A 25,350-nucleotide genomic window follows, 5' to 3' on the forward strand; every position below is an offset into this window, starting at 1 on the left:
CGCGGATGCGGCGGGTGGTGGTGGTGTGGAGGATCTAAGAATAGACAAGCAAAATGGGGAAAAAGGCAAAATGCGAAATGCAGAGATCGCAAGGTACGGATGTGGACGGCATCGATTTCTTCGTTTTCCTCACCCCGCCGACTCTTTCGCTGCGAGGCTGGAAACACGGAGGAGAAAATGGAATTACATGAACGAAAACGTTGGGTTGTACATGCATGGTCTAATTGATTATCGTGATCGGTACAAAATAACAACAATCTGGCTAGGGCCGCAAACTCTTTGCGGCCAAATGATCCCCGGCCCTCGGCGAGCATCTTCCTGTGAACTTTTGCGCTTTTGTGTTGCGAGCAATGCGCTCTTCTGTCCAGTCAATTGTGCCATCAAGCGTCTATTGTCGTTGAAAAGCACCGAGCGCCGAGGGGGGCGTGTCTCTGACTCAACATAAAATCAGACGTTGCTCTGCCCTCTCCCGTTTGTAACGACGCCGTTCACGAGAACAGGTATGCTACGGCGGGAGCCAGCAGGGTGCCCACAAGGGACCACTCCAGAGTCATGACACCAAAGCTCGAGGAAGCGGCGTTGCTTGTCGACTGGGCCGAGGCGGCGGTGTTGGTCGTCGAGGCTGCAGCAGTCGTGGTGGTCGCGGTCGTAGTCGCGGAGTTGGTGGCAGACGAGGAGCCCGAGGCGCTGGAGCTCGAGGATGAGCCGGAAGAGCTGCTGCTGGCGTTGGAGCTGGCGCCGGCGTTGTCCACGTTGGCGACGATGACGCCCCCGAAGACGCTGGACGGGATTTGGCCCGACTGGCCGCTGGCGGCTTTTTGGTAGGCGGCAAGAGTGTTGCCATTCGATCTGTACAGCGGTCAGCAGCAGCAGCGTCGGGGGGGAATGAGATCTTGTCTTACGGCGGGTTAATGACCATGGCCATTCCTGCGGCACAGTGCCCGACCTGGCCACAGTACAGCCATAATGGGTCGGTGGAGTTCACTCTCATGGAGAACATCGTGCTCGCCTGGCCCGAGTTCGAGTTGATGACGCCAGAGTTGATGGCATTGCCCGAAACTGGTTGGCATGGGCTGTCGAAGGGGGATTGTGTGACGGTGTGGTCACCCGGGTAGAAGTGGAAGTTCACCGTGTCGCCGACCGCAGCCTTGACAGTGTCGGGAGAATATGTGAAGCCATTTTGGCCGACGTTGACGTCGAATGTTGCCGCAGATGCCAGGGCACCGAGGGAAAGGAGGGTGTAGCTGCGCATGATGCCGGGTACGTAGGAGGATAGAGAGGTTGGCGTTTCACGTAGGGTAGGATAGGCTTCGTCGTAGTGGTGCTGGTGGTGGTGGTGATGGGTTGAGGTCAAGGGGAGATGGAGGCTCGGAGGCGTCGCGATATATAGCCTGGCTGGTCATATTCCCACTCGAGCGGCAACGTGCGGCTATTTCTCAGAGTGTTCAGTGTGATGTCGCCGCTGTCCAGACAGAGAGGAGGTTTGCCTACCACAATCTATTTTTGTTCCCATGGCCACGTATCGTGTACACGTACTTCAATACGACGTGGTTTGTGAGGGTAGAGGCCGGTCATCGCAACCACACCCATACAGCGGGCGTTCCCCGGATTTTCAGCCTCTTTATTGACGACGACGGGCTCCCGCTGCTATTTTCAACCTCATCTGTCGTTGTGGCTGACGGGAGCTGACTGTCCAACCGGATGTGGGGGGGATGATGTGCACTGGGAGGGCGCCATGTCACATCGTATTGCGGGTGATTGGGTGCACAAGGAGGGGACGCCCTGGTGAAAGAAGAGTGACAAGCACGTTGACAGGGCGAGCACACTGGAGGTAACAGAGTGAAACTTGGTCAAATGATCAATATCATTACTGATTCAGTCTTGGGACTGAGTGCATCTCTCTACCATCCCATTTCTATGGAAGCTCCATACATTTGCCATGGTCTTGGCATGTTTGATTCCCCAAAGTGAAAATCGATTTCTACGAGCCCTCACATTCAGCAAAGTGTCCATCCCCTCCACCACACACCAAGTCCCCTCTCAGTTCCCTTTGTCTGCCTTGATCAACACAAATGCCTGCATAATGGTGCTTGACTTCACAAGTCCCTCTGGAGTGCTGGTTCGCACACTGATGAGTGGTGTGATTCCGAGCCTGACTGTGGCTCCCATGGCTTCCAGCTGTTCAGGAGTGTGAACGTTCTTGAAAACATCCCTTGACTCCATCCAGTCTTTGCGATATTGCTGGCCCATTGCTGGAAAGTCAAACTTGTATTCTTCCGAGCCAGAGAACATCATTTGGGCAAGTTGGTGTGCCTTGATCATCAATTCGTACAAGTCATCCCAGTCCCGCGACGTCTTGGAGTGCATCATCGGCTTGAGGACTCTCCAGATCTCGTTGCCACGCGTACGGGCAATGTTGTTGACAAAGTTCTGGAAGTTGGGATTGGTCTTGAGCTTCTGGACCTGAGCCGCCATGGTGGTGAGCAGTTGGTACTTGACCTGGGCGGGGGTACCTGCAAGCTCATGTCAGTACTGTTCAGGTGTCTAAATGAAAGGGCATCAAGCACTCACTCTGGTACATTTGATTCTTGCAGTTTTCGATGACTCGGTCCGCCTCTGGGTCGAATCCGGTGAAGCAGTCATGCTTGAGAATGGTCTTGATCATGAATTGGACAATGATCTTGTAGACCAGCAGATAGCGGGTAAATGGTGTCTGCATGAACTGGAACGCCGAAGTGGTGGATGCAGCTCTCATCAGTCTGTCCTTGACCTCTTGTGGCATGCCGTTGTCCTTCTGGGTGCTGGGTGTGTTGACATGAGAGTATGCATATTTTTCTGCCATGTGGAGCACATCGGCAAACATCTGAGCAACCGCAGCAGGAACCACGAGATGTGGCCCGGTGGCCATGGAGATGGGGTTGGGGAAAGCTGGCATTTGTGGTGGCTGCAGAGCAGTGCTGGGCATCCCTCGAGTGTGCATCCTGGCTGCCGACCCCAAAGCTGGAGTTCCACTGTTGCCTTTGTTAGGCCCCATGGGAGTGGACTTGATGGCCAGGTTGGTATTGTATGGTCTTGTTGGCTCAGGCGAACCGAACTCATTGACGTGGCCAGACTGTCGGAATGGGGTAGGTTGTGGGTGCTGCATCTGTGGACCTTGAGCTTGATTGACTGAGAGAGCAGAGAATTGCTGCGCCATGTTGTCATCGAAAGGAGAAGGTGTGTTTCCAGGCTGCTGTTGGAGAAGTCCAGGCATGGCAGGACGAGGCTGTGTGAATGTGATGGCATTTCCCGTGGCGAAGATCGGTGGTGGGGGAGGTGGAGGTGGCTGAAGATTCGGGTATGGGCCATACTGCTGGTTGCCTCCGAAACGGTTAGGCGTTGGTGTGGCATAATGTTGCTTGGGGTTGGAGATGGCCTCGCTCTGCGTCTTGATGGTCATCCGCTGTTTCTCGATTGTCTCCCGCAGCTTCGTCATCTCCGCCTCCTGAGCACTCAGCTTGCGCCGCAATGACGCGATCTCGGTGTCTTTGGCATTGGTCTCGGCCGCTGACATCGGTGTTGTTGCTCGGATGCGCATGGCATTCTGGAGATCTTGCTGGGTTCTGGAGTAGTTGCGCTCAGACTGGTTCAGTCTGGTCTGCGCTTGCTCGATGATGGGAGATGTGACAGAGGCCGCAAGCGGCATGTCACGGCCAGAGTAAGAGGCCATGTCGATCTGTTCAAAGGAGGAATGAGGGAGTAAAGGTCGGGTCGGAGAAGGTGAGGTCGGCTGGTGAGGTTTGAGGTGTGAAAAGTGAAAAGAAGTGAACAGGTCGAGAGGCAAGGTGAGGAGAAGAGTCGAGAAGTAGAGATTTCTTGCAACAATGTGCAGTGAAGTCTCTCTGGTCTGTACACCAGGAACGATCAGGTCTCTTGCTGCTGCCTGAGAACAAGACTGCTCAAAGAGCGATGTGATGTCGACGGCGGAGGTGAGATGACCGTGATGAGAGGTTCAAGGTGATGACGGGAGACCCAGGCCAACAGCAACGAAGAGGAAGAAAGCGCCTACTCTGAAGGATCAGAAGAGCAACCTTTGTGAGAGAGAAAAGAAGAGACTGAAGGTGTGAAAGGTCAGTGGCCGCTTTTTATAACTTCTGATGCCAAGACCAACTGGACGACGTGGAAAGCTGCCAGATTGCCAAACTGCCGCACAAATAATGATTTCTTGATGAGCCAGGGAAGTGCTTTTGGTCAAATGATGCCTTGTGATGCGTCTTTTGTGTTGGACAAGAGTCTCAGAAGGGCGATGAACAGGGTCAAAGAAAGAACAACAACCAGATGCTGAGAGGATGACAGAACAGAAAAATCCAGAGGGAGGAAGGGGGGTTTATATACCCTAGACCCCCCCAGAAGAACTGCACATGCTCGGGCAGCTGGACGTCAGTGACGACAACTTGTCACTTCACCGCAGGCCGAGCTCAGTCATTGTTGTCCGATGACATGTGTGTCCAAGGATTCATCGCGCTGTGAGGTGAATGCTGAGGCGGTGACACATGACAGCTGGCGACAGGGTGAATGAAGGTCGAGCTCCTGGAAGATATCACACGGGGAGCGATCTCAACGGTGCATGTCACCCCAGGAGGCTTTGGAGTGCTTTGTGGTCGAACCCAGGGGCCTTCCGCACGGTGAAACACAGTATACGCCTTCCAGTTTGCTTGTTCAGCAAGCCGGCATGCAGAGTGTTATGACTCTGTCATTGTGAAGATCGCAGAATCCAGACATGGTGGGTGACACGTTTGTTTGCTGTGAAGCGAATCGAGCTCCGAGAAACTGGCATTGTCTCATGACCGTGCATTCCTAAAAGCACGATGTGGTCTTTCCCCCCTCTTTCCACGTCGTCCAGGATGGTGTGTACTCAAAGGTAGGGAGACAAGGGAAGAAACACAGGAGACGGCACAAAGACTTACCGGACAGCGTCCCTCTATTTATATACTCTGCGCATGGTCAGTCAAGGCTTTCATCTCAGGGGCATGTTCTGCAGACATTACATTTTGTTGTTGAGCATAAAATGCTCTGTCGACACTTGATCACGTCGGTGAGGGCTGACAAGCACACAACGGTGAGACGAAGATGCAGGGTGGCCTGCACGACCACCGCTGCGTCCTGTCTCAGCGTTGTGTGCTTGTCAGCCCCCAGAAGAAGAGAAGATAAAGAAAACGCAAGAAGATGAAGGTGTTGACGTCCACAGAGATGGGTGGTGGAAGAGGGGGTTGATGAAAGGAAGAAAGAAGAAGTTCGTCAGTAAGTGGTTCGGATTTTGGGTTGGACGTGACGAATTTTCGTGGGCTAGACCGATTGCGGGCGTGATTGACGCTCACCAGCCGCATTAACACGACAGATGAATGCTTGGAGGGAGCAAAAGCGGCTCGGGGGCGCGGCTGAGGCAATAGGGGTGGGCAGGGACGAGGAGAGCAAGGGACACACAGGGGAGCAAGCCGCACGCGGCTGAGGGGGTTCATGTCTGCTGGCATTCTGGCATCCCTTAAACACACGCACGAAGATGGCCACTTCGATCTTCTCTGTTGGCCTTTTTGATCCTCTTTGACATCTCTCATGATCAGAAGCCCGACGCAAGACACCTTGGGAGCACACCGAGAGGCACAGTCGACCTCTGTTTTCGCTCTATGGTCTGGACCAAAGCACCTCGTGCAAGAGGACGAGTACTCTCCTATCAAATGCGCAGTCGTCTCCTCATACTCACTGACAATCTAGAGAGCCTGTTGATGCATCCCTCCTCCCTCAAGAACTACCACCATCATAATATGGAGGACGATGCTTCCATCTGTGACTGCCACCGCCGTACCAAGACTACCTGCTTTCCTCCTGACTTGCTCGATATGCCCTCGTTTTCATGAACATAAGATCTCCAGCCTCGGAGCTGGCCTGGCCTTCCCTCGTCATCAAAGATGAAAAGCTTTCCTCAGACGCTACGCCCCTGTTGTTCCTCGTGGTTTTGTCTCATGAGCCGTCATACTGTGTTTGAACAGCGGGCAGAAAGAAGAGCAGGTTCAGAAAGCAGATCTTCTTCAGAACGCCACCTCAAACCCAGGGCAGGTCGAGAGCTGAAGCTCAGTTACCTCCTTTATCTGCCGCACGACGGAGCATGATGTCAAGTTGGAAGAGAGACTGATTGTTCTGGATTGCATAAACATAAAGCTACAAAGTAGTGCGTACTTTTCCCAAAGAGCAAATCTATGCAGCAATGATCATTTCACAGCAAGCCATTACGACCACTCTTCAAACACCCATCGATAAATAGCCGATTCTGCAAAAACAGAATGTCCACCATCCAATTGGGGGTACCAAGCCTACCGCCTGAACTTGTTCCCGCAGACTTGTGGGCAGCAACATCTTAGAAGGGAATGAATGACCATTTGGGCTTCTATATCTCCATGGAAAGAGGAGCAGCAGTGTGGGACAGGGGACACCCTTCTTGTGATACGCTCTTCACACAGAGAGGAAGTTGCCAGGATATGGCCGGGGGATGTGCGCGTTGCCTCAAGAAACCACAGAATTCGAAGCTTGCGTTGTCGCCATGGCTGTGCGGGAGGGCTTGAATGTTCAATCCGTACAGAGACGCTCAAAATGATACCGGGAGTTGGGAAAGTTCCACATCAGTACGTGGCTGGAGAGCTGTTGTGGGCGTATGAACGCTCGCAAATAGAATCTCAACGATGGTGAAAAGCGTAGTAGTTCTAGCATTTCTTCGTCATCTCGACTGTCTGCTTGAGTGGTCTGCGGCTTGAAGGTCCATTTTCTACAAGCTTGTGAGATATCACGCAGCATGCAGTCGGTGTTGATAGAGAAAAGAATTATGCAGTCACTAGAACAGACGAAGTAGAAGTATTCATTGGGACTGGTTGCCAACGCGGGGATTTTCAGCCTGGCCATCTTCTGAATCAAGGAATCCTTCACAGCACCTTCTTCAGCCAATCCCATATTGCATGAGACATGGTCCCGTGCTCCAAGCCTGACTGGGCATCCAGCATGCAATCAATATGCACCTGCTGGGGACACTCGACGACTTCGACAGCCAGCCCAGCCTCCTTCAGCTTCTGGCAGAATTTCCTGATGTCGTCGTAAAACAGCTCGTGCGTCCCGGCCAACGCGAGAACGGAGCTAACGGGCGCCCCGGTCCACCACTTCGAGTCGGCGCGGGCTGGATCGGAAAACTCGTTGCGGGCCTCCTCGGCAACGAGGTTGTTCACGAGTTCAGGGACGAGGGCCGCGGAGACGATGTCCTTGTCCTTGTTTTCGATCCAGGATGTGCTGCTGCCGACGGAGAGGTCGACCCAGGGCGAGACGAGCAGGGCGCCTTTCAGGGGAGTGTCGAGTTTGAGGGTTGGGATTCCGGCGTGGGAGTGCAGTGCTGCAGAGAGGATTCCCACGGTCAAGTTGCCGCCGGCAGAGTCGCCCCCGATGATGACCTGTCGGTCTTGTTAACAGGGCTATTCTCATACATTCCTTTCATGAAGGACAAGAAGCCTCTCACATCTGAAGGCTTGCGGCCAGATTGCAGAACAGCTTTGAGAGCCTGCACAGCCTGTCGATACTGTGTCGGAAACCGATGTTGAGGCGATAGGCCTACATGGTGACAGGTCAATTATCGACATGTTTCGCTCATGGCATTGGTATGTTGTTCTTACCATACTCCACGAAGGCAATCGAGAACTTTTTGCCTTCCTTGGCCAGTCTTTGCTGCGTATCCACCCAGAAAGCAATATGCCCTGGCATGGCTGGAAGACCGAGACCTCCGCCTAATGCCACGTCCAAACATCAGCTGCGCGAAGCAATGCCGTGGAAAAGGAGGAGGAGGCAGATACTAGGGTATGTTGGGGCTGTTTAGATACCATGGAAATATAGGATCACGCTTGGAGCAGAACTGTCCCCAATCCAATGGATTTTGGCCCCGTCGCTGTCGGGGACGTCTTCCGTCCTCACTGCTTGACCCAGCCTTGTGCTCTCGGACGTGACGGTGTCCTTGGTAGGCACCGAAACACTGAGTGCAGCTTCAAGAGAGCTCAGGCCGCCACGGAGCGCCTGGTTGCGTTCATCATGGGCTTGGGATCGAGACATGTTGAGCTGGGCTGGGTATGTTAGATTTGGTTGTTTCTTGCAGGGTCAGAGGGTTGTCTCTAATTTCTTAAGTCCCAATTCTGGTAATTTGTCTCCAGAGATATATTCTCCAGCAGTCGGCATGGACGGAGATCTAGAGCATTATTCCGAGGAATTGATATCCCTGGAGGCGAGGCCAAGGACTGGGGAAGGTGGAGGGGGACATTTCCTTTTCCCGAGGTTCACAGGAGAAAGAAACCTAGTCCCCTCTTCCATCCGCCCAGCTTGACAAGGTTTTGGCAAAGCACGCCCAAGCCTCGTCATTGACAGATCCTCGCGTGAACGTAGTGTCTAGGAGGAACAGGAAGAGGTACCTACCGAGCTACCTACTAGGAGGTACTCTCGCCCCTCTTCTCTTTTTGATGAGCCACTCGCCGCTTTGCTCACCATCGGCTCACCTTCCGCTCCCTGAGCGTTCCCGGAGTTCTACCTGAGCTTCTTAGGATTGTTTTCTTCCTTCGTCAACTGTGGCAATGGTCAATCTCCGCCCACTTCGTTCAAACGCCTAGTAATACAGACGAGTGAAATGATGATTCAGGTATAACATTGCTGAGGATCTACTAGCCCTACCTCTTGCCGTCCTCACTTGGCCATGATGCAAGATGTGCATATATTGGAGAGGTGCGATGCCTCTTCAGTCAGGTAGCTGATTGCATATCGCTCTACTTCACACTGTCCTCCGTCCACGCGTCTCAAAAGGCAACAAGAGACTCAACACGATCAACAACCCAAACAACGCGCCACAAATGAACAATGGCGCCGTAGTTTCGACATTCGCATAACTTCCGACCAAGACACCCACGATGCCACCTACTCTGTTCAGGACCACGCAGATAGCATATCCCGTCGCCCTGTGTGCCGCGGGGAGAATCTCGGGCGTGTACGCATATATCGTCCCATAGTAGATATTGCTAGCTGCCGAAATGGCACAAGACACGCCCACGTTCTGCGCGGGAGTTTTGATCTGGGTATATCCAAACTGCAGTGCTGTCGTGATAGCAGCGCCGACGGCCAATGTGCCTCGTCGTCCGAAGTAGCGAGATTCGACGAGCGCGGCGGCGATGAGAGGCCCGAACAGTCCAGAAAGCTGATTGAGTGCGTAGTTGCGCCAGACCGTATCTGTCAGGGTGCAAAAGAGCGTATATGGTCAGTGAACACTTTCCTTCCGACAACGCGACGAACGCTTTGCGAGAACTCACAGTTACTATTTGACCCGACATCTGCTCCTCGAGATTTCAAATAGTAGGGCAAGAAAATGCCGAACAGTGGTGACACCGTCCCAATGACAGTCCAATTGGCGATGATCATGATTGTCGAATATGCAAGACGTTTGGTTTGGAACAGCTGAGAGAAATGCTGTCGTAGCCGCAAGGCAGATAACACGCTCTTCTCGGTGTGCAGCACGCGGCCGATACTTTCCAACCTCTCCACTGTCAATGAGAAGGGTCGATTATGCTTTTGCGCAATCTTCGCAAGGTTGGCCACGACCTCGGCGTCACGGTTCTGTGAGATCAACCATTTCGGCGTCTGCGGCATACGGATGATCAGGACGCGAAGAGCGGCAGCGACAAGGACAACAGCGCCGCAAGTGAAATGGAGGTATCGCCAGCCCCAATTGTCTCCCCAAGTACACTCTGCTACCGTGGCATCGGGATCACAAGAGAAGTTACTCATGTATCCCCAGGCTAGAAACCCAGTGATCATGTAGCCAACCGCCCACCAGACGGCCATGAAGGTCACGAGCCAGTAGTGGCTTGCAGGGAGGAATTCGATCAAATTGGTCGCATCCAGAATGTAGTTACCACCAGCACCAGCCGAGTAGATGGCTACCCTGTACCAAGGTTAGAGAGGCGTCAATATGATGCCGAGTTTCCAACCTACATAGCACAGAAGGAAATGTAACTCGGCATGGCACCGCCAATGAGCACAAACAGTGCACATATGAATAGACTGCTGTTGAATGCTGTACGTCGACCGATGATGTCGGCACTGAAACCCCAAGCGGCAGCACCGACCAGCAGTCCGATTTGGGACGCCAGAGCGACGCCAGCAATGTGCTTGCTGGGATTGCCAAACTCCTGTGCAACGGCTGGCTGGGCAATAGATTGGCACACAATCAACAACTGAAAAGGAGAGGACGTCAGTAGTCTTCGATCATCTTGAGCCAGAAAGAGTTCCCACCGAGTCTACCGCGTATCCAAACCCATTCAAACAGAATAGCTTCCACTGCCAAGGGGTCATGCCAATTTCGTCGATCGCATTGTTTGTCAGTGCCATTTTCTTTGCCAAAACAGGGTCTATGGCACTGGTATCGTATATTTCCTTGCGCAGATCGATGCTGTCTTCATCTTGCTCAGATGAGTTAAGGTCATTCTCATCAGCACCGGGGCCCTTGACCTCAACAGCCACAAGGCCCGCATCTTGCGAAGGACGCGGTGGAGGCACTGGTATGGAAGACATGCTTTCGATGGATGGCAAAGCGAGACTATCGGACAAAATGGGCGTGGGAAGTGCCTTCGACTCCGCTCAGGCTGGTTCTGCCAATCTTCTTATACCACATCGTAGGCGCTGCATGATAAGTATTTGGTAACTGGACCATACCTTCATGCCCAGGCGCAATCACGTCTTGCCGAGAAAGATTGCGACAGAGATGAAGATTGGATCATTCACATACCTCTAAGCACGACGGGCATGGGGGCTAGGGTAGTAGATGGCGTCGCCGATCTCGCGCCAAGTTGCGCTCTCAGCCCATGACGAGTTGTACAAAGCAGCACAATGCATTTGATATAGATCTCCTGGGATTAGCTACGGCGCAGTAGCAGTAGCTCAACGCTTCAAACGCATGGGATGCCTCACCTAGTTAGAGATACGGGCACAGTTCTTCAATCCCAGAGTTCGGATGGACGTTCAAGGATGGATCAGGCCCTGGTAGTCCCTGCCGTGCCTCAGGCCAAATAGCATCCCAGTCGGAGGTGGGCCCCCGCATGAACACCACATTTCGTAAGCCTTTGAGATAGCACGTCAAGAATGATAACGATTGCGAAGCACCCTCCTTCGTCTAATGAGACTTCGCACAACACCTCGAACCCTTGCTCATCTTATCCGGATATGGCGACATGTCGGTTGCCGCGGAAATCCGTTTCATGCAGGCATTTACCCATGGTGGATGCTTCCAGATACGCTCCTCTCCATACGAGGCTGGCGGGGAGATATGATGACATGACAAATACGTACCTCGGGGTATTTTGGGGATGAAGTACTTATTCGCTGGCCTTTGTCCTTTGCATTTACCTTGTCACTTCCTACTGGAATCTGAAAGGGCAAGCGATCAAATCAACAAAAAACCATGAGCGCCACACTTACCGGAATCACGGAGCGGGTGTTCGCTTACCGGGCGCCTGATCCTCAACTTGAAGTCTTTGAGCCTCCCAAAGATCGCGCTTTTTTCGCAGACCCTGAGAAGAAGGCTCTGTTGGCCGCAGCCAAGCAGGTTCGACATTTGACTCCGTACATTGGTACCGAGTTGATCGGGGTACAACTCAGTCAACTCAATGAAGCACAAAAGGATGAGCTTGCCTTGCTGGTGGCCGAGGTTGATGATCCCATGTCATTGAGAAAACGCTGAAGGGCTAATAACGGCGCAGAGAGGCGTAGTGTTCTTCCGGAACCAGGATATCACGCTGGAACAACAGCACGAACTGACAAAGCATTATGGAATTGTAAGTAGGCTCCTGATAGTGGCCTCTGGCATCTGGCTCGGTGTTTCTGATACTCGCGCCCTCTAGCAAGACCGAGATCCAAATCAGCAGGATCCCCGTCACGTTACCATCATCGGCCGCGACAAGTAAGTGGCCGAAGACGCCTGTTTCCGAACAACAAGACTCATGGTTGACAGCGACATCCGAGCGTATGGCGATTTTGCAGGCGAATACCATGCGGACCATTCTCATGAGGCCAACCCACCGGCATATACCATGTTACGAATGGTCAAAACTCCCGAGTTTGGTGGCGACACCATCTTCACCAGCCAGACGGCATTGTTTGATAAACTGAGCCCGTCATTTCAGAAGCTCTTCGAGAGCCTTCATGGAGTTCATAGCTCAGAGGTATGAACTTGTCCTCGGCCTCAAAGAAGGAAAAGGGCTAATGTTCCAACGACAGCACCAATTCCTGGCATCGGTCAACGCTGGCTATCAGCCATTCCGTGCACCGCAGAGACGCGAGCACCCCTTGGTAAGAGAACCACTCCGACCTATTGGTTATCATCGTGTGGCTGATACCACAGACAGGTCCGCACGCACCCAGTGACCAATCTAAAGTCGCTCTTTTATAATCCGATGTTCGTGGTCCACATTGCTGAGCTCAAGGGTCAAGAAGCCATCCATACACTCAATTTCCTACGCGAGCATCTTCATGCGGCCGACGACCTCACCGTCAGGTGGAAATGGGAGCCAGGCAGTGTCGCGTTCTGGGACAACCGAGTCGTTGCTCACAGGGCTTTGCCTGGAGGTTATGATACGTCGCTCAGAGAAGGCAAGCGAACAGCCATCTTCGGCGAAGCACCATTCTTTGATCCTTCAAGCGAAACCCTGAGCGAACGCCTCAAGAAAGGAAAGGATGAACAGGTCGGGGATGAAACAGTGAAGCTTCATTTTAGTAACTAGACCCTGTGCTCAGCCCAGTAAAGCATGTCCTGCCTCCTGACTGGCACGTTGGATCTTTTTAGCTAGATAGCTTTCAACGAGACATTCGTTTCTCCCTTCCTCATCAACTTAAGGGCATTCCTCGTGTATTCATGCTTATCCTTCCTCAATCGTTCAGGAATAGTTGGATGTCTTGTACAGCAACTTTTCCTTATTGTCCTGCTTCACCCATATCGCAGCCTTCGTGTCCTTGTCGGCCGCCCCAACCTTCAACACGAATTTAGTGACCTCGAAACTGATGCCGCCCATCAATTGATTGGTTGCCCAGACGGGAGCCCCTGCAAAGGTCTTGGTGCCTGACCCATCGTCGAGGGCAGCACCAAAGGTGTACCCGTTGATGGTGGAAAGATACGCTCTTCCCACGTCGCGTTCATCTTCCCAGATGTAGTTGAACACGCAGTTGATCTTCTCGGGGGTAGAAGTGACTGGTGATTTTTCTGTGCGAGTGAGGGTGACGGTCACTGCTCTTGGAGAGCCCATGTTGGAATTAAGAGCTGTTGAGATGAGTGGTGGCACAAGTTTGTGATTGCAATGAAGTGATGGACGCGGGTTGTTTTCGAGCTTGATGGGCCGGCTAGGACATCGAGCGTACCACCGATACTTGTACCTTTGTCAAAAACCCTGAACTGTCCAGGTAAAGGCCTGATGCGTTGCATTCGTTTCTATACTTTTGAGGCGCATGTAGCTGAACCTGCGGGGTTACGTAAATCGGTGTAGGGTTTGGTGAGTCAATGCAGCGTGAAATGGTCTGACACGAAACATTGACGTTCTCCTCGTGCAGGAGCTGAACTTCCAACATTTACATGTAGTCGTTCACATGTCTACGGGGCACAACCGTGCTCAAGGCTGGCTGAGAGACTGCCGCTACTGTGCCTGTGTGATAGGTTCCCCGCAGGAGCACAATCTAGGCCACATTCTGAAGCCAGTGGAAAAGTGTTGGGCCGGGGGAGGTAGTCGTTTCAATTCTGCGGTGGACTTCTCTTCAGTGACGCTGAATCCCATGATTTATCATCCTTAGCTGCAGGGTCTTCGCGGGGCTGAGGTCTAGACTCGCCGTCTGAAACTCACAACGGGTTTGTAACTCAAAGGGTGGATTTGAGAGACATCGATCTGCCCTTCAGTCAGAGTTTGGAGTCTTATGTTCCTGCCTGACATGTGTCTGGCTTGAATCAAGCACTTCATCGCGAAGATGATGCTTTTGACGTCATCGCGTTTCCTTCACTCAACTCTACCGAGAGCGCGGCTGCTTTCAGTTTTCAACCGCCGAGTCGGCGGAAGAACGACGGCTGTTCATCGGCATCTCCAACATTGACCTGATGTTGGATGAAGACACACCACTATCACCGGAAAGATGTGAGAGTGACGTGTCCATCCTCATTTGTTTTGTGAAACATAGACGCGGAAGAACCATTAGTTCACAGCTGAAAATAGCGTATCGCCTGGCTAGGCCAATATGGAATAGAGAAGGCCTAATGTAAAGCAGTAGGCGCCTACTAGAACGGATATCTACAGAGTATATAACCAGCTTACTGGCACGTGTCCACCACGGGCGTATTCCACGGGAAAGTGTATCGAAGGCAGCCCTATGCGGTGGGCGAGGCTGCTTGCTCCGAATCGGGACAGGAATGATGCCGCCCTATGCCCATCCTCCACCCACAGCCTTGTGGGCCGCAGCCTTTGGCATCCTTCGCTCGCAAGGCGCCGTGCTCAGCCTCATCTGCAAAGGATAGTCGCCTGGCGGCGCTGGTTCGAAGAATTTACAGTGGCTGCCAAAGGGCTCAGTACTACTACACTCAGTACTGGGATTTTGTTTCCAGAAAACCTTGAAGTCGACGGTGTTGGTGCTTGAAGTCCGACTATTGGCAACGGGACGTCTCGCTTAGCCTCGCTAGCTTTAGCCCCGCGTCAAATGTCGACGGCCCTTTGGCTCAAAGTTCCAACAAAAGTTCCTAGATCTCTGTCGTCCAGGCAGAATTTCAGGACCTTTTAGTCCCTATCAAGCTGTCACAATGATAGTACTGCAGGAATTTTAGCGCCACTCGTACCCCCCCTGGATTTCGAAATGAACTTGACAGTCCGATTGCGGCAGCGCCTTGTTGGCTGCTGTTCGAGGCCATCTGCAAGAAAGACCTTGCTGTCCCTGTTATCTACACCGCCAGTCAGACCTTGTTGAATGCCGTTCTCGATCCAACCAGAACTTATACTGAAAATGATTGTGCCGTCCCTCAGAAACTTCCTTGTGTTTGTTGTATCTACAAGTGAGCCGATGAACGTATGCTCTCAATGAGCAAGAAAGAACCGTTACAACGACGCGCTCACTACCAACATCATGGACTCAGAAACAGATGCGAGACATCTGATAGAGTCCATTCGGGACGAGTGTGGGTTGGACAGTTCAAACCCAACTCATGTAGCCCAATTAAACACCCTGATCGAAATGTAAGTAGCAAAAAGCTTTCGTATGATGTGTCATTGCTGATGTCTGCTCTTAGGATCTCGAGTCAGCTCTACGACAATGCAGTGCACTTTCTATTGGAACTTCTTCAGAATGCCGATGATAATGTCTACGATTCCTCGGAACCGCAAGTCAAATTCACGTATACACCCGGTTGTTTACGTGTCGACTGCAATGAGGTTGGATTCAATGCCGCCAATGTCAAGGCCATCTGTGCAATTGGCGCCAGCACTAAGTCAGGCCAGAACAAAGCAAGCGGCTTTATCGGCGAGAAAGGCATTGGTTTCAAAAGCGTCTTCAAGGTTGCCGACGTGGTTTGGGTCGCATCAGGTCCTTACAGGTTCAAATTCGACAAGAACGAGAAACTGGGCATGATTGCTCCGATGTGGGCCGATTTCCCTGTCAATCCCCCTCCCACACACACATCCTTCTATCTCCAGCTCTCAAAGGATTATGATCGAGACGAGCTTTTGCAGGACTTGAAAGCATTTGACCCGGACCGCTTGCTGTTCCTTCGTCGCATTAAGGTCATTGAGTTGAGTATCCAACAATCAGACGGGCAATCGTGGGCGACGAGGCTCGTTCGAACTGTGTCGGTTGATGGTGGAAAGCCTACTACCATGATCCGACATGGCCCAGGGCAGTTATCATACTATGTTATGAAGCACAAAGTCGAGGCTCTTCCTCGCGAAAGCAAGCGGCCAGGGTTTTCCACCAGTGAACTTCAACTTGCGTTTCCAGTCTGGGATTCTTCGAAAGAAGCGACACCGGGCAAGAAGTCGAGGAACGTATATGCATACCTGCCGATCGGCGATTACGGACTACAGGTATTACCACTCTTTCGTCCTCCCTGTCAGAGGCTGATCAGTCTGCTAGTTCATCCTACAGGGCGACTTCCTACTCACAGCGAGTCGTCTCCAGATTGACACTTCCTCAACGTGGAACCAGACTCTTAGAGATGCCTTGAGCGACGCGTTCCTCCATGCCGTGCAGGTCTTCAACAAAGGGGACGAAAGGTATCTTTGGCCTGGATATCTACCGGACGAGAGAACCGGCACCTTTTTCGTACCTGCGCAACAACGAATTCGCGATGCACTCGAGTCCAAACCCGTTGTGGAATCCTTCGATCAGTCCATGCACTGTCCGTGTGAACTGGCTCGCGTACCGCGCAAATTCATTGGCAAAGATGGACTTCCGTTTAGTTTGAACCAGCGAACCGCAGGTCGATATTTGTCTCCGCGATATTCAGAATGGGCGATAGCTGCTCTTCATATCATCGGCGTCTCGACTCTGTCGGACGAGCAGTTTCTGAACGATCTGAGTGATATGATGACGGCGGACCCAGGATCATTCCACAGTCGCCCACATGATTGGCATGCTAGCCTTGCAGATGCATTGGTGCCATTCACAATCGCCAAGAAGCACATGAATATTTTACGAAACATGCCCTTGGTTCCTCTTACAGATGGCTCGTGGGTTTCAGCAAAGACCGGCCCAGTTTTCTTCATTGCCGACCTTCAGCACGACGATTTCCCCGTTGGGGACAAGTTTTCCATCGTCCATCCTCAAGTGGCAGCAAATGTCAATAGGCACAAACTTCTAAGCAACCTTGGCATCAAGTCGGTTGAAAGGACTCAGCTGTGCAAGTGTATTTGCGAAGCTCATTGCTCACCAACCTTCGAACCTGAAAAGTGGTCGACTAGCCAGTTGGCAGCGCAGGTCAACCTTCTTTTCCGGTCGGCCTATAGACCGCCAGAAGATATTGACCTATGGTTCGCGACGCTGGACAACAAACGATGTAAGGGTACTCAGCTGTACTTCCAAGGCCACTACGACAGAAACTCGTACGCCGCTCGGATATTTCACCAGCTGAAGAAAAAGTTCCCAACATTGCATCCTAATTACGTAGCCTCTGGACCCGACGAAAAGTCATGGCACTCCTTTCTCGCCGATAGCCTTCATCTCTCAGCTGTTCCACGCCTTGTCTGTATGTCCAAGCCGGGCTCCAAATCCTTCAGGCTTTCGGACGAGTTTAGGTATATTTTCCAGACATGCAACCACTCCGATGTGCTGGGGCTTCTGAATGAGCATTGGCATACATATTCAGCATGGCTGGAGCCGGACAGTGCTCAGATGAGCGCCTCTGCAACAATCCTCCTGAAAGAAATTTCCGCAGTTATTGTGCAAACTACCACTGGCCCGACAAGGCTTCGAGACTCTGTCCTTCCAGAGCTTGATCAACGGCTGCAGAGCGATCAAATACCCAGTCTTAAGCTTGACAGGCCGGTTAACGACTTGCAAAAGCAACGCCTGAGCCGTCTCGGTATTGCTGTGCGCACGAATGCGCGGTACTATCTCTCCTGCCTAAAATCGATGAGCAGTCAAAATCGTCCAGATGTTGACACACTCTCCTACCTTTACGAACAAATACAAGATCGTTATGACGGGGACGAGGAATATATCGGGTAAGATACGTGGTTTGGTTGTGTCTGATATCCGCTAACAATTTCAGCGATGCCTTCAAAACCGAGGACCTCGTCTACGTATCCTCCAAAAGTCGCAAGTCCGATCAGGCCGTCGGCTGGCTTACCATCACAGAGTGTGAGAGACGCAATATCGACTTGAGAACTGAATACCCACGGAGCCAGCAGCTTTTCAAATTTCTTTCGGTCGATGGAACGGATGCGGTCGAAAGACTCATCACGAAGGCGACAAACATTGACCAAACACACAGTCTGGAGCAGATTGCCCAGATCTTTGTCGAGATCAACAGCGCACTGGCAAATCTGACTCAGAAGAGAATTGCGGACTTGATGAAAAAGCTGCAACAACGCTCAGTGTTTCCCATCGTCAGCAAGGACGGCGCCGGCAGCACAGAATCATACGACGAGTTGCAACCTGTGGAGGCCAGGTGGCTCATTGCCGACCGTCCATTCTTGAGAGACAGTTTCGCTGGCAAGGTCTCGCTATTGGCCTTTTCCCCAAAGCAGATTCATTCGCTGGAAAGATTTCTAGCGGCCCTGAAGCTAGATTCCAGAAAGCTCTCTGGCCTCTCCAAGGGGAAGGGGACCCCCCAAGGCCTGCTCAAGTTATCCGAAAGCCATACAAAGCTCTTGCGTTCCCGGGCGAGCTTCCTCTGCGAGTCAGTTCTTTGTATCGTCATATCTGGATGAGAATACCTATACTAATAGAGTTGGCGCAGGTTGCTTCCAGAATCGACCAAAGACCGCTCGAAAATGATCCGAGAGATCAAAGGTCTCTCTGTCTATCAAGCCAGTGAAATCAGACAGACATGCACTGCCAAATACCGCAATGAGGTATACTCTGGAAATCCGACCAAGGGCGAAATCGCCCTCGGGTCGCGGAACAACTGCATGCAGCTGTATCTCACCCGGGAGGCCTTGCGCTTCAAAACGCTTCCTCTAGAAGTCGCACGATACATCGCGGACCATTTTGGCATGAACGAGTCCTTTCATCTGAGCCTTTTACAGGCAGTAATAAGCGAAATAGACATCCGACGGCTCCAAAATACCTTTGAACAGGAGGGGTTTTTCGTGGAAGTTGACTCTGATGGTATGCTGAATCACAACCCACTCTCCATTTGAAAGACAATATAGCTGATTCTCGCATGAAGCTGCAATGGGCTCCCTGGCTGAGGACGACACCGGCGACCAAGAAGAAGATAAATATATGAGCCTGTCTGGTGATGTCTTCAGAATGCCGTCGCCTTTCGACTTCCCAAGGGAGGACATCGACGACAATGAATCATTTACACGGTTTGGCACTAAAAGCAAGCGTGGTGCCAGGAATACTCGAGGTAAGACGCCGAGCGGGGCGAGCAGAACAGACAAACGGATACCACGAATCACATTCACACGGATCAATGAGGAGGACTCTGTTCTGAAGCACAGCATGGTCTCCAGCGATGAGCAGCCTCCGCATCGCGATCTTCAGTATCTGGGCGAATGCATGGTAAGGAGAAGTTCCACTGCCAGACCTGCCATTGCGCCGCTGATCGAGGGTCAATCGTAGGTATCGAGGCTTTTACAGGTGTCACTTGGGCAGGCGTACAACCCTACCCAAGGCTGGACCAGCCCGCTCAAAGCACGGTCGGGGCTCAAATGCCTCGGAAGATATGCGGGACATTCTTCGTTCACGTTCAGAGATCGAAATGGTTCCGGGGCTGTGACGAGTTTTCTAGCGGCGAATGGCCACCCGGATGCGGCACGGTGGAAGCATATGTATCCCAACTACCACCTCGAGATCGTGGTCTCTGCCGGGGATGCAAACGGCCTTTTTCAATGGAGCTCAGACAAGCTCGAGAAGGTATGGACATCGGGAGTTGATTTTCTCAGTCCGCATTATCACGCTGGTCTTAGAAGCTGATGTACTTTCTAGGCGAAACAGTGCCATTTGCCGGACCGGTCTGGCCCGGGTCAGAAGATCAGCGATGTTCTCGTCCTCATTCAGATCAGCAATGTCTTCACTGACCCGAAGTTTCACCTCATTGTTGACCCCTGGCAGCTTGTCAAATCACGGCAGTTTGAATTCAAAGGCGATCATGTGCTGGAAGCCTCTATTCCCGCCCGGGCGGTTCGGCCAATGCATACTGCCGCTAGGTCCCAACCCGCAGGCCATCAAAAGAATGCGGATCCAGAAAGACGTGATGATCGAACGCAAGCATTTGAACGAAGGGCCCGGAAGAACCATCAGTTCACTGCTCAAAATGGTGTGTCGCCTGGCTGGGCCAACGTTGAATGGAGAAGGCCTGATGTGAACCAGCAGGCGCCCGTCGAACCATCTTCTCAGCCAAATGGGAGACCGACTGAGGCTCAACGTGGGACAGCTAACAAGCCTGCTAGAATGCCTCTGCCGGCCATGACAAATGGCCAGCAAATGCCCCCACCACAGCCTTGGGGGAAACGGTCTTCAAACACCACGACCTCAACCCAAACACCAACAAACCAAACATCGGAAGCAGTGCCACCGGATAATGGCGTCGTCACCAATGCGACAGCCATGGCAACACTCAATCATGGATTCCAGCGCGGAGCTCATGGCGAAGTGCCAGCTATCTCTGCACTCACATTATTTCTAGGGCACACAACAATCGGGTATAAATACCATCAACTGCCTGAGGATCACATAAGACTATTCATGCTCTTTCCAGGGAAGCATGGTGCTCCGCTCAAGGGGTGCATCTACAGTGTGCCATTCCATGATGCAGGTATATACCGGACTTTGTCGTATGTCTGGGGTGACAAAGAACAACAGATGCACGTACTAGTGACCCCAGAAGGCTCGATCCAGATCACCGAAGCATTGAAGATCGCTTTGGAAAAGTTGCGCCTGCCGAAGACCGTGGCAATTCTCTGGATAGACGCTCTCTGCATCAACCAAGCCGACCCGGAGGAGAAGGCGGAACAGATATTTCTCTTGCCAGAGATTTTCCAGAATGCAGCATCCACGTTGGCTTTCATCGGCGCCGATGGCGACGGCGACGGCGCCATCGAGATGTTGCTGCAAGTGCGTGCAAAGGATGTTGTCAAGGGCAATCCAAAGGCGGGCTGGCCAGAGGGCATTCCACCGGTCGACGTCTCATGGAAAACCCGTCGAACGCCACCGCTAGATGCAGCGATATGGGCTGAAGTCAGGGCGTTGTTCAGCAGGTCTTGGTTTCGACGAGTGTGGATCGTGCAGGAAATGGTGATCGCGCCCACGGTCAAGGTGATATGTGGGAAATGGATGATCGAATGGCATGATCTATTTGCCGCCATTGAGATTGTGGAACAAGAGCACGAAGCTCTGAGTCTCGATCTTCGGCCATGGACACCCTTCCTCACCCTGGGCAAGCATCGAGAATGGGAAGCGAGGGGCAAGCGGTGGCCGTTGTGTCTTCTTCTCGAAAACTACCGCCACGTAGCTTCCACCCTCACGCGAGATCGATTTTTTGCCCTGGTGGGTATGGCCGAGGACGGGGACCGTGATGAGTTCCAACCTGACTACAAAGCCCAATTTGAAGCGGTAGCCCTCAAAGTCGCCGAAGGTATCCTGGCTCAAGGCCAGGGCATTAAACTGCTCCATCGGGCAGGGCTCACTGCTCAGTCTACTCGATTTCCATCGTGGCTGCCCGATTGGACTGTCTCCCGGCCTGGGAGTCTTGCCGATTCCCTAGATCGAGGCCTCGAATTCGACGCTTGCGCAGGCCTCAACGGGACGATAACACACCATCGGCGGTCTGACGAGATTTCGGTTCTGGGCTGCGTCGTGGACGAGATATCGGAGACCACTTCCTCGGCAAATGAGCCTCACACTCGCAAAGCGTATTTCGGGGAGATCGACAAGATGGTCGATTCGCTCCGAAAAAGAGTCTCCAAAGGCGAGTTTGGCGAATGGAGCTGGAAGACGCCGGTCGCAGGGGCGGAATTCCCCAGCCACAACACCAGCGTGGCGAGAGACTGTGAGCTTCGTGACTCCTACAAGGCTTTCCGACAGTTGCACAAGAAACCTAAGCCCGAGTCAGTCGAGCAGAGCTCAGCCTATGTCTCTCTACTGGGTGACAAAGTCCTTGGATGGCGCTTTGCACTGACTAAAGAGGGACGCTGTGCCACAATACCGCATGAAGGCCGTGTCGGTGATCAAGTTTGCATCCTGCGAGGTGGTGTGGTGCCTTTTTTAATCAGGAGAAGCGAAGGAGAAGGTTGTTACAATCTGGTTGGCGAATGCTATGTAACGGGGATAATGCAGGGCGAGCTTCGTGACTCTTTCAAAGAGCTTAGCGACACCATTCGGATACGGTAGGCTTGTATTAGCCTGATGGTTTGAGGATTGTATACTGCACGACGTTGCGGGTGAGTTGGGCGTGAGGCTTTGTTGTAATAAAAGCGGCAGGGTCAGCATGTGTCGCACGTGACTCAGAACCAACAACTGTCCCACGTGGCCTGTGATGAGACTTTACCTGCCAAGGCCAGATTCGTTCTGTGCTGCCTTGAATTTGGCGCATCTTGAGAAACTTCTTGTTCCACGCAGCATCCTGCAGATAACCACTCCTGCCGCCTGTTGTCGATCTCAGTTCTTTCTAGCGAGCGCTTGGGCACTCGCCTCTTGAGTACAAGATCCACTGATACTGAATTCAGCTCCCTAGTTGAGCGCTTCAGAACACTGCACATTGCAAGGGTTTGCCTGCGCACGCCCTGCTTCGGATTCCGACTCTGACCACATCCAAGTGAACTACTACTCCATCCTGCGTCAATCAGATCATTTTTTCAAGCATTCCGCCAACTCCTCCTCAAAATGTCAGGGCTCGATGTCGAGGCGTTGCTCGATTCGACCGCCACCAACGATGTCAAAGGCAAAGATTCACCCCGCGATAGCGAGGACCGTCATCGTAGCGACCGCTCCGATCGCCGCGACAGAGACAAACACCGTGATGGCTCCCGCGATCGCGACAAGGACCGCAAGAGACGAGATCGAAGCCGAGACCGAGACCACCGTCGAGACCGTGATGATGAAATGAAGAGTCCCAGGAGCGAGCATGGCAGTGCTAACGGCAGTCACAGAAGCAGCAGGAGGAGAAGCCGCAGCCGTGACCGTGATGACGATAGAAGACGGTCCAAACGTGACGACGACCATCATCGTAGACGCTCTCGATCTCCAGAGTACGATCGCTATTATCGACCGGGTGGACGATCCAGGCGTGAAGATGAGGACTACCGACGCGATCGCGACAGGGAACGACGTCGCTCGGCAAGTCCCAGAAAGCGTGTCAAGAGCAAGACTCCCGAGCCACAACTTACTGAGGATGAGCGTGACAGGAGAACCGTATTTGTCCAGCAACTCGCCGCTCGTCTGCGTACCAAGGAATTGATCCAGTTCTTTGAGAAAGTGGGTCCTGTTACAGAGGCCCAGATTGTCAAGGATCGAGTCAGTGGCCGTTCTAAAGGGTAATGGAACCCCCTTTCCGTATGGCACAGTCTTGCACTAACACGTCTACAGTGTCGGCTATGTCGAGTTCAAGAACGAAGAGTCCGTCCCACTAGCCATCCAAATGACCGGACAGAAACTCCTCGGCATTCCCATAATTGCACAACTCACTGAAGCAGAAAAGAATCGACAAGCCCGCAACCCAGAGGCTACCACCAGCAATCACAATAGCATCCCTTTCCATCGTCTCTATGTGGGCAACATCCACTTCAGTATTACTGAACAAGATCTACAGAACGTATTTGAGCCATTTGGTGAACTCGAGTTTGTGCAACTCCAAAAGGACGAGGGTGGTCGCAGCCGTGGTTATGGCTTTGTCCAGTAAGTCCCATCCCCGCGTCTTACTGCGCCGTGTACTAATGTTGGCTAGGTTCCGTGACCCGAATCAAGCACGTGAGGCCCTCGAAAAGATGAACGGTTTTGACCTTGCAGGCCGCCCAATCCGAGTTGGACTCGGCAACGACAAATTCACGCCCGAATCGACTGCCAACCTCCTACAACGCTTTCAAGGCCAAAATTCGCCTGGCTTTCAGGGCTCGGCCTTCTCGGGCTCCGGTGGCCGCGGCGCTCACGCCGGAGGATCGGGAGGCACATTTGATCGTGCAGGTGGCCGTGACAACGAAAAGGGGACGGGTGGCGCAAGTGCATTGGATGATACAGACGTCGCTGGTGTGAATTTCAACAACTATAGCCGAGATGCATTGATGCGCAAGCTCGCTAGGACAGATGACACATCTGCAGAGACCGATACGAAGCGCGCTGCGGTGCCCGCCAAAAAGGAAAGCAAGCCGCTTCCCGTCAATGTCAGCCAGGCAAGCAGATGTGTTTTGCTTCGCAATATGTTTGATCCTACTGAGTAAGTTCATTTCCTTTGGGCGCCGGTCCTCGAGTTGCACCTCATATTAATACATTATGTGAACAGGGAAGAAGGTGAAGCCTGGATCAAAGAACTGGAAGATGACGTGCGCGCGGAATGCGAAGAGAAGTACGGCCACGTTGTGCACATTGCCCTCGACCCCAACACCCAAGGCGACATCTATCTAAAATTTGAGCGCGTCTCAGGGGGAGAGAATGCCATCAAAGGATTAAACGGACGTTACTTTGGCGGTAGGCAGATCAGCGCACAGCCCGTCGTTGACGCCGTGTACAGCAGTTTGTTCTCTAGGACGAAGGCGCTATGATCCGCTCGACGGCAGACCGCTCAGCCTGCAACCACACCCCGCGTCCGGCCCTAGACGGCTGTACAAAGGCTGGAGAGTCACCAGATTCTAGCCAAATAACTTCCCCTTGGTTGCCCACTTCTGCCTCCAATACGCATCCAATGAATACGACTAATTCGTCAGGTGGCCAAGCGTACCCGGTAGAAAGTCAAATCATCTCCACACCGACCTTTGTGGAGGACGTTGAAGATGAAGTGTGTGGGTTAAGGTCTTTCGTTGACAGGTGTCCCAGGAGTTCGGGTAAATGCGCTTCTTTAACTCACTCCTGCTGAAGACAGTGGAAGGTTTGACTACGCTGGAATTCTGCTTGCGGTCGGGACCGAATTTCTATTGACTTGCTCGTTAGTCCCAACATCTGGGTGTTTCTGGCGGCCAGCTCGGAAGCAGGACATCTCGCATGCTTTGCTCGAATGGGAGTGGAAAGGCTGGTAATGTTGCTCGGTAGGTCGGCCTTGTGATTGATTTGCAATTTGATGAATCTTGAAAGACCATAGGATGAGACCGCGAGGTCATAACAGATCGAGATCAAAGCACACGAGCAATTTTTCTTTATAAATATATGGATCCGATTTCCCTGCGACGTGTCTGTTTCAATGGTTCGAAACAATCCCCAGCTTTCCCCCGTATGAGTGAATAGCGCTTGTGTCGCCCTGTTATCGTTAGTCGTCGGAACAACTTAGAAACAGCAAGACTTCTCATAACGCTGGGTGCGTTCGAATCCCGATACGCAAGGGCCAACGTCGATGCTCAAAGGGTGTTTGGACCTGCGAGAGTCGACACGCAGCCATCAGACTGGCCTAATGACACGCCGGAATCACATCAGTGTGGACACTAC

The 25,350-nt window shown here is 52.5% G+C and overlaps 6 protein-coding genes across 7 annotated transcripts; 3 read left to right on the forward strand and 3 right to left on the reverse strand.

Moving 5' to 3' along the window:
- Window positions 1-166: 166 nt before the first annotated feature.
- Window positions 167-1,892, reverse strand: PV07_01454 (uncharacterized protein). Its single transcript, XM_016387978.1, has 3 exons — window positions 1,492-1,892; window positions 903-1,429; window positions 167-849 (listed from the first exon to the last, which is right to left on the reverse strand). The coding sequence occupies exons 2-3, from the start codon at window positions 1,250-1,252 to the stop codon at window positions 489-491; spliced, it is 711 nt and encodes a 236-aa protein (XP_016254906.1). The 5' UTR covers window positions 1,253-1,429; window positions 1,492-1,892; the 3' UTR covers window positions 167-488.
- A 2-nt stretch (window positions 1,893-1,894) lies between these two features.
- Window positions 1,895-3,709, reverse strand: PV07_01455 (uncharacterized protein; the record flags this gene model as incomplete). Its single annotated transcript, XM_016387979.1, has 2 exons — window positions 1,895-2,513; window positions 2,572-3,709. 2 exons carry the CDS (start codon window positions 3,707-3,709, stop codon window positions 2,041-2,043), a joined length of 1,611 nt encoding a protein of 536 aa, XP_016254907.1. The 3' UTR covers window positions 1,895-2,040.
- A 7,759-nt stretch (window positions 3,710-11,468) lies between these two features.
- On the forward strand, window positions 11,469-12,818 carry PV07_01456 (uncharacterized protein; the record flags this gene model as incomplete). Its single annotated transcript, XM_016387980.1, has 6 exons — window positions 11,469-11,746; window positions 11,799-11,873; window positions 11,940-11,998; window positions 12,050-12,260; window positions 12,316-12,387; window positions 12,444-12,818. Exons 1-6 carry the CDS (start codon window positions 11,501-11,503, stop codon window positions 12,816-12,818), a joined length of 1,038 nt encoding a protein of 345 aa, XP_016254908.1. The 5' UTR covers window positions 11,469-11,500.
- Window positions 12,819-12,971: 153 nt separating this feature from the next.
- PV07_01457 (uncharacterized protein) lies at window positions 12,972-13,413 on the reverse strand (the record flags this gene model as incomplete). The annotated part of the gene is made up of 1 exon (XM_016387981.1): window positions 12,972-13,413. Exon 1 carries the CDS (start codon window positions 13,335-13,337, stop codon window positions 12,972-12,974), a length of 366 nt encoding a protein of 121 aa, XP_016254909.1. The 5' UTR covers window positions 13,338-13,413.
- Window positions 13,414-14,951: 1,538 nt separating this feature from the next.
- PV07_01458 (uncharacterized protein) lies at window positions 14,952-22,201 on the forward strand. The gene is made up of 8 exons (XM_016387982.1): window positions 14,952-15,296; window positions 15,350-16,139; window positions 16,189-17,777; window positions 17,825-18,454; window positions 18,515-18,885; window positions 18,947-19,284; window positions 19,345-19,638; window positions 19,711-22,201. Exons 1-8 carry the CDS (start codon window positions 15,187-15,189, stop codon window positions 22,111-22,113), a joined length of 6,525 nt encoding a protein of 2,174 aa, XP_016254910.1. The 5' UTR covers window positions 14,952-15,186; the 3' UTR covers window positions 22,114-22,201.
- A 121-nt stretch (window positions 22,202-22,322) lies between these two features.
- On the forward strand, window positions 22,323-25,094 carry PV07_01459. 2 transcript variants are annotated; one of them, XM_016387984.1, is made up of 5 exons: window positions 22,323-22,488; window positions 22,539-23,255; window positions 23,308-23,616; window positions 23,666-24,151; window positions 24,218-25,094. In XM_016387984.1, the coding sequence occupies exons 2-5, from the start codon at window positions 22,606-22,608 to the stop codon at window positions 24,474-24,476; spliced, it is 1,704 nt and encodes a 567-aa protein (XP_016254912.1). In that variant the 5' UTR covers window positions 22,323-22,488; window positions 22,539-22,605; the 3' UTR covers window positions 24,477-25,094. The 2 variants fall into 2 exon arrangements, with proteins under 2 accessions (XP_016254912.1, XP_016254911.1); XM_016387983.1 differs by having other exon boundaries at window positions 22,323-23,255.
- The last annotated feature ends 256 nt before the right edge of the window (window positions 25,095-25,350 follow it).

Source organism: Cladophialophora immunda, assembly GCF_000835495.1.
Source record: "Cladophialophora immunda strain CBS 83496 unplaced genomic scaffold supercont1.1, whole genome shotgun sequence".
In the NCBI taxonomy this organism is placed as follows: domain Eukaryota; kingdom Fungi; phylum Ascomycota; class Eurotiomycetes; order Chaetothyriales; family Herpotrichiellaceae; genus Cladophialophora; species Cladophialophora immunda.